The 12,805-nt window shown below is 30.7% G+C and overlaps 1 protein-coding gene across 1 annotated transcript; it reads right to left on the bottom strand.

Annotated features, from left to right (window-relative positions):
• Positions 1 to 572: 572 nt before the first annotated feature.
• On the bottom strand, positions 573 to 11,888 carry LOC134720886 (uncharacterized). Its single transcript, XM_063583437.1, has 7 exons — positions 10,784 to 11,888; positions 8,952 to 9,078; positions 7,629 to 7,737; positions 6,817 to 7,015; positions 6,296 to 6,384; positions 4,462 to 4,701; positions 573 to 3,482 (listed from the first exon to the last, which is right to left on the bottom strand). Exons 1-7 carry the CDS (start codon positions 11,736 to 11,738, stop codon positions 2,178 to 2,180), a joined length of 3,024 nt encoding a protein of 1,007 aa, XP_063439507.1. The 5' UTR covers positions 11,739 to 11,888; the 3' UTR covers positions 573 to 2,177.
• Positions 11,889 to 12,805: the final 917 nt, after the last annotated feature.

Genomic DNA, 12,805 nt, shown 5'->3' on the forward strand with positions numbered 1-12,805 from the left:
TATAAATAGATTCTTGAAAATTAAAATGCTGAGTATAAAAGGGATTTTATATAGGTTATAACATGTATAATGAAATTGTTTCTAATTATAGATTTCTATTAACTTACACATGCATTTACACTTATACCAACAGCATACATCTCCTAGTCAAACAAACATTCCATTTTCAGTATGATGATTACATATCTAGACTACTATGTAATAAGTATTCTACTCTACAAGGATCTTAAACTTAACATCAATATACCATCAACCATCAGTGAGAAAACTATTTATAAATTAACTAATAAAGCATGTACTAAACTTTTCTAAAAAGCAAAGTTAAGAACTTTGGAATGAAAATCATTGATAGCAATTCAAAGTGGAAGCCACATTTTACTTGTTTTTCAATAGTCTTTTGCGTCTAATCGATAAAAAAAATGTTTTAAAGTTTTAATTTTTTTAGTTTAGTCACAGTTGCAGTTGGTATGATCATTTTCTTCCAATTACATGTAAAGTTTGTTAATTATTTTAACACTGTTGCACTCAAAAGGATTAGCTATAATGTATGTAATGGTGATGATATCAATTTAAAATTTAATACAATGTAGCTCCAAATTTCCAAATTACTTGCTCTGCTAACATGATGCATTACACAAAAAATTAATTTGCAACCATCAAAGCTACAACTGATATTGATGAAATCATGGAAATGGCAAATATAAGAAAAAATAAAATTTGTTTGATAAATGTTGCAAATTTACTAGTTATGTGAGGATCCCAAGGTTGGTAGACTTCCTATGACACATTGAAGGTGATAATTCGTTCGTTTACTGTACTCATGTACAAAAAAAGCTTAACTTCATCTTTATTTTTTAACATAATAAAAATCTTATAATTACATAAGTAACAGTAAATCTTATGCAAATGTACCAAAAACAATCTAAATTAATTAACAAATATGTATCTGAAAGTGAATATTATAATTTTTCAAAACAAAAACAAAAGTACTTGTGTAAAGATAACAAAAAACATAAGTCATGATAGTTGAGCCAAATTGTTTAACTCAAGTTTTTGTTACGGGAAAAATTATACACCACTCCTTTTTCTAGTGAATTTATAGTATAAAAGTTGCTTGCTTTAAACTGTAAAAAGGATCTATTGATGAAAATTAAATTGAAATATTAATACATTAACCTGGACATGGCATTGTTTCAGGCTAGAATTAGACCAATAATCTAATTTTGTCAAAATCATTTCTTCGTATCATTTCCAATATCTTCAGGATAAAACCTTTAGGAAATGTAGGTATAAGCTTTAACAGTTAAAGAATTTGAAACAACTTCAGGGAAGAGATTTGTATACATGATGTAGCACACAAAATATTGCGTTATTCACCATTTTCTGACAAACAGAAAAAAAATAACTGGATACTGGTTATAGGACACATAATATCTTGTTGACATCAGTCCTACATTTATTGCCACAGATTTTAATATGCTTGTACAAAATTCCCTTTTTGCATGTAAGCTTGTTAGGTATACATGTATGTATCTTTAAAGACCTATATATATATATATATATATATATTTAACAAAGCAGTCAAAATGGTGCCATGGATATATTTACTGGAATTTTCAAATGGATTATATGTCTTCAACCATATCATCACATTCACAACTTATAAAAAATATATTCCGTATTTATTACGATTATTAACTCAATCAATCCTTTCTCATTTGATGGATTTTGATTTTAACTGAACAATCAAAATGCTTTTGCACAGACCATTTGCATTAAAATTGGTTTATGTATAAAATAAAAATGATTTTTAATGAGTACATTAAGGCAGCGATGAGCGTGAATTAATAAATTAAGGAACAGGTGAGCAGAAGCATTGATGAAGTTCTACTGTAATAACATTTGTGCCAATGCAATCTTTTCACAAAATATCTTACGTTAGTAATAATTGTCTTTAATACATAAATATTTATCAATTTTTAAGTGTCTTTCCTCCTAATATCTTTTTAAGAAAAGAACTACTGTATAGAACATTTGAATCATCTGACATAAAAGTTCATACACAAAAATGATTATAATGGCAACTTGTAATGAGTATAGACAATAAGAATTTGAATAAAAAAGTTAAGAATGCCACAAAAATCTGTTTAAACATATTGTATATAGATGAAAAATCACTATGAGGTGTTGCTGCTATCTTTCCCAGTGCTTAAATTTAATGGTTTATTTTGTTTAGCTTGAAGCATCTGAAGTAGAGTTGCCTGTAATGACGATGAAACATTTGTCACTCGCCCAAGCTGGTTCATTGCAGCGTGACCGACTGCTTTGCCAGTTTTTGTTGCACTATTAAATGAATTATCAGGAGTACTGCTTCTAGAATCTGACACCTCCATTGGTTCTTCAACTCTTATATTGTCCACAACTTTCTGCTTCTTTTCTGTCACTTTTCCAGCGTCATTATTTTTTACATTCAGTAATTGCTGTAACACAGCATGCTTAGTTTTAGTCTTTTCCTTTGACTTTTCATTCCCTTTATTAGAATTAGCGCTATCCTTTTTGCTCTCATTGGTACCTCCATTTTTAACTACTTTTAAATCAAGTGGACCTTTTTTAGGCATGTCATTTTCAATCATGCTATTATTTGTATCTATGCTAGTTTTCGATTTGTCATTCTCTATCATGTTATTTTTAGCAGGACTTGGTTCCAAAGTTTTATTTTGGGTATTCAGAATATTAGCACTTATAGCATTGAGTAAAATACTGGATAGATTCATGCCAGTCACATTTTGCAAGGGTACACCACCCTGTGTTGTATTATTCTGCCCTGATACACTTTGTTTCGTAATGTTCGGAATGGATACACGTTGTGGTGTACTATTGGGAACTGACACATTTTGTGGTACACCATTTTGTTTGGATACACTTGGAGATGCAAAACTCTGAACCATTGGACCTTGTGAATTAGCATTCTGTATTGCATTCCGCAGTAATGTACTTTGTAAAGAGTCACGTTGCAATAAAGCATTTTGTACTGGTAAATTCCCTACACTTGGTAAGGAGGTGGGAGAACTCGGATCAATGCCAGCAGCCTGTTGTAATTTTTGCATAGTTAGTAGAGATAACATAGTACTTTGAAGTTTCTCCAACAATTCCCTAGGAATTAGAACCTGATTTTGCTGTTGTGGTATGGCCACTTCTAGTTTATTTTCCTGGGGAATGCCATTTTCGACAGGTTTCATATCTTCCTCAGTTTTCGTCCTTTCTTCTATTTCTATTGTCTCTCCTTTGCTCTCTGTATCTTGTTTATTAGAGTCTTTTTCTTTTTTCCCATCTGTACTTCTTGCTCGTTTTCTCATGACTGAGAAAGATTGTGATGAGTCATTAGAATCTGAGTTTGCTAACTGTTGGAAATCTACCAACATTGGTTTACTGTCTATACCTTGTATCAGATGGGATTTACTTGGAATGCGTGGAATGGGAACCTAAAATGAACCAGCAAAATTATTATAACACTATAAGTTTATAAGATGGGTGTAAAGGTTGGTATCTGCACGGGAAAATATAATATAAAATTGCAATTTCAAGATGAACAAACAATTAAACATTTCTAGTACATTGTTTTTTTGACTGATTTCATGAAACACAGTGAATAATGAATCTTTTCACAGATGCACATGAAATAAAAAAGGCAACATACATTGAACGAAAATAACCCTTAACCATGCATCCTCTTATAAGTTTTTCATTTTATTTATATCAGATCTATAAAACTGACAAAGAAATAAATTGCAGTTGCTCATGAGGCAATGTAAAAAAATGTCTTAAATATGTTTGATGACAGGTCACTAGGACCCCAACCTAATGAACCTATCATCATAGAGAACACATCTTGATTTCGTATATAATTCAGAAAATAGTAAAGAAAATGTATTTCTGACATCTTTTTTATCCTTCTTCATCTCCCATGATTAATTTCCTATTGTGAAATTAGGAATCTGTAGTTGAGTAGTGATGTTTGTTGATGTGTTTCATAAGTGTTTTTGTTTCTGGTTTTTTTTTAATATACATGGGATGGTTGGTTTTCCTGTTTGAATGGTATTACACCATTTTATACACTAGTAATTTTAGGGGCCCTTTATAGGTTGCTGTTCGGTGAGAGCCAAGGCCCTGTGTTGAAGGCTGTACTTTGACCCTATAATGGTTGACCTTTATACACATTGAGACTTGGATGGAGAACTCATACAACATATATACATCTTCTTATATGTATATCTATTAAATACTTATGTCCAGTTGATTTACCCAAGGAACTTGCCTTAAAAAAAATTCTTACAGATGTGAAATCAACTACAAAATGTAATCCAGTAAATGGAGTTAAGAAGCTTAAGTGCCTTACAAAACTATACCAATATCTTAAACTAAAGGAGAAAATATTGCAACTCATTTGAAAAATAGCTATACCTTTTTGACAGGTGTTCCTTTTTCTCTCTCCTTCATCTCCAGATAAGCTTTGGAGTCCATACATCTCAGGAGCATGGAAGCTATTTCATGGAAGCCTCTGGCTTGTGCAGCCATAACAGCAGTAACACTAGCATAGTTAGGAAGATCTAAATTGGCTCCAACTTTCTGAAACAACTCAACCATGGGTATAAGGTTACCTTCAACTGAATAAAATAATGGAGTTCTTCCACTTTTACCATCCTGAAATAGTTTAATCAACTGGATAGAGGTAGGAATCTTATAAGTACTGAATGGTTCATGGTATGATCTATAGTAGGTATGTCCATTCAGGGCATTCTATACAATTTGCAATGTCTGATGACCATGTTCAAAGGTGAGAGAAAAAAAATCTATCTTTTTTTAACCATTAATAAACTTTTCTTATTGTCTTTTTCACACACAAAGTATCATCAAGGTATTAGTGTATCTATATTATCTGTCAATAGGGGTCTACTCTGTATTTCTAAAAAAACATGTACTTATAGATTATCGTTGATCATCTCAACGAGATTGATTTTCTCGCTTGAGCTGGTACAGCGAAAGTGAGAAAAACAATCGAGTTGAGATGACCAATGATAATCTGTTTGTTGCTATTTTACCTATGACGACGTTGTCAATTTCATTAGCAACGACATGTGGCCTCCTTAGTTTCTAGCGATAATTTTTCCATTTCAAGCGAAAAGCATGATATGAAAATTATCACAAAAAACGATCAAAGGAAAAATGCACAAAATAGCAATAAATTAAGGTTACCTATAAAAATATCTTTTAAATACACTCAATCAGGGTTTCCCATGGGTCAATTATTTTTTTTCGCCACCTCTTTCGCCAAAACAATATATTTTTCACCACTTTATTATTTTTTTCGCCAAATATATTTTTTTTTTATATTTTTTTCAATTTTTTTTCCAGCCCTCCCCCTTCCTTTAAATAAGAAGTGTTTTTTACAACAAAACGAAGAATCTTATCACTTGGAATTGATCCCTCGTGTAAGGTGTAGTCATTACATTGAAGGGTTACTCTCATGCCAACCTTTTGAATAGATTTCTTCATAACGACAGTTTTCTTGTCTAGACCATCGTAAATAAGTAAAACTATATGCTTGAAACACGTGTCTTACAGAAACGACTTTGAAGTACCCACTCAAATCAATGATCTTTATGAAAGTTATATGATAAAGTTTTAAATCAGAGACCTTTCTAGCTTTTGAACATTTTTATAACAACAATTTTCTTTTCATAAGAAGGAGATAAAGCGTAAATTTTGCTTCAAACACGTACGTCGCAAAGCGGTAAATAAATTCATTTGTGACATGTGCAGAAGCCTTTTAACCATATCATTTTGTCATATCATATAATCAACACCTTTATTAATTAGTCCTTTGATGTCGATAGCTATTAATGCAATCAGCTGATTATTGATTTTCTGTCAAAATCTTAACGAGTTCAAGGTGAATTCCGAGTATGTCTGAGAGGTAAAGTCAGAGAAACCCGAAAAAAGTAAATAAACAAGATGGCTGAAAATGAATCGTTATATGTATTTCTTTCGCCAAATTCTTTCGCCAATGATGAATTTTAATCGCCACAATTATTATTTTTTCGCAAATCGCGACCGCCAGCAGAAACTCTGCACTCAATGAATTGGTACTATTTTCACTTTCCAAATTTCTGATGCTTAGCATTCCTGATGCAGTTAAATCAAAACAATTGTTTAAACAGGGAAAAAAAGAAAAGATGTGGTATATTCAATTTTGATGTATTTATCCAATGTCAAATTATACATAATAACTTAGTACCTGAATATTAACATCAGCTCTCTCGGCCAGGAGAAACCGAACAATCTCCATATTGTCCTTCATTACAGCTATGTGAATTGGAGCCAGACCTGCAAAAATCATTATAATTAATAGGCCATATTTTAACAAAGAAGGTGTTTTCCAACTGGAAAAAAAGTTATGGTTATGAATTAGTGTTGATTTATAGAATAATGCCATTTTTTACTCTTTTTATCAGCAAGAATATCAACCAAGCCCACTAGCATTGAAATAATGAACATAGCTTTTGATCAAACCAATTTCTGTGAACCCAATATTGTTAATTCAGAAAATATTGCAATGCTTTAATCTTAATGCCAAAAATACTACAATATCAAGTTTGCAATAATAAAAACTTGTTTCTTAATTTTAGTAACAATTTTTACAATAGCAGTCCCAGATTTAAAATAAAAGTATATGCTAGCATTAATTTCTGAATTTACAGTATGAATACATAATATTCAGAATCAAAAATCAAAATGAAAATGATCAGATATACATACCATCAAAGTTTCTTGCATTGAGGTCTGGTTTCATTGTATATTTAAAGATGAGATGAAGACAGTCAACAGAGTTTGACTTGACAGCTATGTGGATGCAGGTTTCTCCATTCTTATTTACCAGATTAGGATTAGCACCAGCTAGCAACAATGTATGGACTGCCTGTATGAATTTCAGCTCTACTGCTATGTGCAACGGTGTCTGTAAAAAAGTAAATGCTCTAAAATTGAAATTGTTTTGCTTTTAGGAGGATTTTTAAGAGGATCTTTAGATATATATCATACATAAACCAGATTTTATATAGAAAATTAAGAAAATCTGGTATAGAGTGGGGGGGAAAAAATGCATAATATGACATACACTTAAGGGAAAATGTTTACTATTAAATTGCATATTGAATGTGCATTATCAAAACAATCTGGTAAATATCTTCCTTAGGACAAATGTTTTGGGTACATGTATGTCCAATAGTTAGGTATAAGCCTATTTGTTCCTTACGTAGAGTGCTTGAATTAATGTCAGATGTAATTTCTAAAAAAACAACTATTCTTTTCTGCGTTGAAAAAAAAATAGTGACTAATTTTCCTGTTCAGTTAATAGAGTGAGTAATTTTTATCCTTTTTACTTGTCAAAGTGCAAAATGTATACATGTGCATGTATAAGACGTGTAGTCTTTTGGTGGAGGAAAGATATTTCATGGAAACAATGAGAGCATTATCTTCCAAATAATACATGTAAATTAAATTGGTGTGACCGCAGATAGATCTAGAAACCTGAAACAAAATTAAGAAACAGCATTTAACATTTTTAATACCTGTTGTGCTTTGTTGAATTTGTCAACACTTTTACCAGATATACTCATCAAATGTACAAACTTTTGGACCATAACAATATTCTCATGAACAACAGCAATGTGTAGTGGTCTGAAAATATAAAACAAATACATGTTAACATACTATAGACCATGAAAATGTTTTCTTGTATACCTCAAATACATGTGGGCATACTATAGACCATGAAAATGTTTTCTTGTGTACCTCAGTGATGTGTATAAAATAACAGAAAGAAAATAATACAAATGTATAATTTAGTGAACTTATATATTTTTATGGACAATAAAAAGTTCTAATGAGCCATGGTTTTATATAATCATGATCTTGAAATTAAATTATCAAACTTCAAACTGTGTGCACATGATATTTTTTTCTATTTGTCATTCTGTGTAAAGAGTTTCATACATGATTCTAGTTCATGTACAAGCAATGAAAGTTCTGATAAATCAATAGTGTTTATCAATTGTTTATCATTCCAAATATATTTCTGTTTTAGTGCAATTATTATTGCTATTGTAGAACAACAGACTAAAATGTAAGATTAATAATTGTGACTTAAAGAAATGCTGCAAAAATATGAATTGGTAAAAATCATAATGAAACTTATACATGTTATATATAAACTTATTCTTTCACAATTCTGACAACAATAAATTTACATCAAACAAAGAAGTAGGTCCAGTAAGACCCCTTTTTGGCCCCAAAATATAGCACTAATAGCAGCTTTACAAATTTGTTAAAATGTAAATTTTTTATTATTTATTGGATAGTAAAATGCTTCTGCTACATAAATATGGACTGTTTTTGACAATACAATGCACATATATGGGGTACTAGCATTCATTAAGTCATGCTAAATTACTGAAATTTTCACAATTCTAGCATTTTAGTTAAATTTTAGACGGTTTCCGTGTAAAACAAAAGTGGCTGCATTCGTGTTCATCCTTAATATTGAAATGTAAGTTGTATTTGATAATAATACATAACATTTATAAAGGTTAAGGATAAAAACGGATGCTGCCACTTTCATTTTTGACAAAAACCATCTGAAAAGTGACATGTTTCGGCATATGGGCATATTTGGTAGATTTTTCATTTTGAGCTTGAATGGGATCGTTTTTAATGACTAAATTAGTTAAAATCTTTCACTTAAACCAATTGAATCAATTGAAATAGACACTTAAGCGTTTAAAAAGTGGTCAATATCTTTCGTCAGATGAACCTGAAACTTGCAGCCAAAATCGGACCTTACCAGACCTACTCCTTTGAGAGTAAACAGTATATTAATTTTGTGAGCTACTTACAAATCCCCATCATCATCTTGTTGTAGAGCTACCTGCATCTCATTCAGTAACATCAGACTCGTAGATGGATCTACAGCTACTGGGTTCACTCTTTCTTTTGGTTCATAAGCATTCTGAACAGCTGAAGCTGAAAATGTCAAATATACTTGATAATAACCCTAACACAATTAAATACATGCTACAATGTATTCATGTCATGTATGTCACATGAAGGGTTTCTGAATAGAAATTAAGAAAAATTAAGAATCAAAATTGAGCATGTTGAAAATTAAATTTATTTTTTTTGGCAATACAATAAAAACTTTATAGTAAGATTGTGAAAATGTAATAGCCCTTTGCTACCATCATGACCATTCAACTATTAATCTTCAGTATCAAATACTAATAGTATACCTACATGCATGTTTTGAACATTCAAGTACCCCCTGGCCCCAGAAGCAATTATTTACAAGAAAATTTTGGGAGACAAAGTTTTCATTTTCAGTATTTTGTTTATTTATTGGCCTTAGTTCATATGTAACTTGTACATGTAGTTAAACTACAATGATAAAGGTTTTTAAGATGAATATTGTTCTTGATTAATTTCTTTTGTTTCGAAAACTGTCAACATAAAACTTGGAACTATGAAAATGATCCCATAAACTTTTCTGTTCAATTATGTTATACATGTTATACAAGACATGAAGTACATTTAAGTATATATGTGTAGATTTAGTGGCTAACCCAGTTACGTCCTTGTTGTTAAGGTAAATGCTTAGTAAAGATTTGAAAAATATAGTATTTGTAAACATGTGGGAATCCACTTTGAAATCAATACACAGATTGAACCAAATGTTATGTAATTACTTAAATAAGCTTAAGATACTAATTACATAATGTAAGTGTTATCAACAGCTTGAATTTGATAAATGTATCTTTCAGTTTTTATCAGATTCCTTTCATTAATGTTTCATAAGTTTTGATTTTAAAAGGAAATATATGCAAGAGTATTTATCTAATAAGATAAATTATAAAACATGCTTCCTACAATGTACACATGTACATTCATAAAAGTTCAAACTGTATTAAATATACATGTTTTCATCTTTCAACACTTTAAAATTGTTAATACATATAACTCAGAAATGCAGAAATATACATGTAAGCAATAAAACATGATAAAAGTAAAAGTTAGTTTGTATAGAAATTTATACTTTTCCCATCTGTGTTCAATATTTATCATTTTTATAAAGAATACAGTTATTCTTTTAATTTTATCATGTATATTGAACTCTGTCTGACATATATATTGATCACGTTTTTTATATGATTTATGATTGATAATATGAACAACAAAAATAACTTAAATATCTTGCAATAACCAATATTTTTTTCTTAAATGGGTTAAAATAATATTTGAATATTATTCATAAGAAAATTTCAGGTTTAAATTATAGCAGAGACATATACAAATGTACATATGCACATGATATAACACCATATGACCATTTACCATATATGTCATTGTCTGAGTATAGTAATTTTATTTTTATTTGGAATACATTGTAATACACAAAAGTGTTTACTGTTTGTCATAAAATTTTAATTTTTGGAGTATTACTAACAATCTCCATTAATTATAATTATTTTCATCATGTTCATGTATACATAAAATGTATGTTGTCTCATTAAAAAAATGTACCATTTTTTTTCAATTCATATTACTTTTCTTGTGCTTGTTAATCAAAACAGTAGCAAATTAATCTTAAATTCCATATTTGGTTTTGATGCATTGTTTGTTTTTGTTATAATTCTTCAAACAATGAGAATATAATTATGTATACAAGTATTACCGTCCAACTTAGCAGGATCTTGTTCTACTGACAATTCCTCTGCAGGAGGTGGTGCACCTTCTTCTTTATAACCTTGTAACCTCCGCTTCTTTAAAGGCAAAGATGATTCTGAAGACTCTTTAGTAGTCACTGCAAGTTTTTGTTTCAATGCCATTTGAGTTAATATTGAATCAACTGCTGACTGAGAAAGTTCAACACTTTCAGTACTAGCCAGATTAACAAGCTTAGATGCAATCTCCTTAGTAACTATGGTTTGTCCATCCACACCGTCAGATTTTACTTGGAATGGCAATTTCCCAGCTAATATTTTATTCAGGTCATTACTAGACAGGTTGTAAAGTCCATGGCCTGGTTTGTTGTGATCCACTTGTATAATACATTGCGGTGCAATTAACGGTTCAATTTGAATATATGATGGTGGCAAGTCTGGTTGCTGTACAACTTGATCTTCAACTTTCTTTGGCTCTTTATTGTGTAATTTTGGGGTTTCAACCTTTTTCATTTCATGGTTTGGGTTTCTTGGATTAATTGTCAATGATAAAACCTGGTCTGGTAACTTGGTTTGTTTACTACTTGAAACGGCTAAAGTGGAAGCATATTTTGGTGATTTCTGTTTTTGTTTTATTGATGATGCTGCATTTTTGTCTTTTTCAGTCTGGGCTTTTTTACTTGATGGAGTCTGGGAATTTTTGGTCGCCCTGGTTCTGGTTTTTCCCTTTTTGTTGGCGTTACTTGTTGCTGACTTAGCATTGTTTTTTGTACCAACAGGTGTACTTTTCGGTACAGTTACGTTTGACCCAACACTTAAAGAAAATAATTCGTCTGAATTTGATGGCAAAAGAACCATAGATGATAAGCATGACATTGCCTCCGCGGCGGCAATACGATCTGCGTGTTCTTTTTCATCGATCTTTGTCGCCTCATTTTGTTTTTTCGATTTACGTCTGGTGGCCATTTTGTGTAAATATTCAATATTAGAACAATGTGCACATGTGTAAATACTTATTCATTTTGTCCATTTGCAAATATCTTGTCACATCTGAAAATGAAACAAGCCTGGTTTTCCAGAAAATCTAACAAGCCTGGCTAGAATATATAATCTGCTTGACCTCCATGGTAAAATAAAGCATCTTGGGAAAATCCCTACACCATGTGATCATTTAAACCAATCACAATCTCTAGATTTTATAATTCGGGGATTTCCCTAATAGCAATCGGACTGAGTCGTGGTACATGTCTATAAATAGACTTCGCCATGTTATTCATCATATAGTTCAAACTGATTAATTGAATATATTTTTTTCTTTTTCAGATTTTTGTTTATGGTTCCTTATTTCAATTGAAAGAAATATAAACATTTCATATCTTATTTCTTCCAGTTTTATCATGTGATTATTTGTTGCTTGATAAAACAGGAGTTGTTCTATAAATAGGATAGGTGGTTATTTTGCTATAGTCATTTTCTTATTTCTTTTTATAGTTATTATCTGAAAACTGCCATCGTTACATGTAACACTTTCTAAATTTGCTCTCAGAAGTTTTCGAATTGTAATACTAAAATCAAATGTGATATTATCAGATCATTACATGGCATTTTCCATATCGCATGTATAGCCCTATGTTCAATATCAGCCCAAGAGCCGCATATGGCTCGAGGGCTGATATTGACAGAGGGCTGATGATACAATAATCATGCGATATGGAAAAAGACATGTTATGATCGTTTTATCATATGCTTCAACAGTGGAGAAACATTATAGTTTAGATATTGATCATTTTACGTAGTTCCTAAATAGAAGTTCAAAAGGTGAAAAGTTCATGCGGCTCATGGGCTGATATTGAACCACGCATAATATATTTACCAAAAATAGATATTTTAGAAAATAATTTAGAAATATTTATCATTATGATGTGACAATCATAAAACAATTGTTTGTGAAAAATTAGTTTCATTTCTTTCTTTCTTATTCATGTTAATTTTAAATGTAATAGAATTGAAAATGGCCCTGAAATGGGGAATGT

Source organism: Mytilus trossulus, chromosome 6 (assembly GCF_036588685.1).
Source record: "Mytilus trossulus isolate FHL-02 chromosome 6, PNRI_Mtr1.1.1.hap1, whole genome shotgun sequence".
Lineage (NCBI taxonomy): Eukaryota > Metazoa > Mollusca > Bivalvia > Mytilida > Mytilidae > Mytilus > Mytilus trossulus.

Excerpts from the sequence above, each read along its gene's own strand:
- LOC134720886 (XM_063583437.1), bottom strand. The coding sequence starts at position 11,738 with ATGGCCACCAGACGTAAATCGAAAAAACAAAATGAGGCGACAAAGATC. Across the intron at positions 9,079-10,783 it reads AGATCCTGCTAAGTTGGACG|CTTCAGCTGTTCAGAATGCT; the intron begins GTAATACTTGTA and ends TGACATTTTCAG. Across the intron at positions 7,738-8,951 it reads CAAGATGATGATGGGGATTT|ACCACTACACATTGCTGTTG; the intron begins GTAAGTAGCTCA and ends TTATATTTTCAG.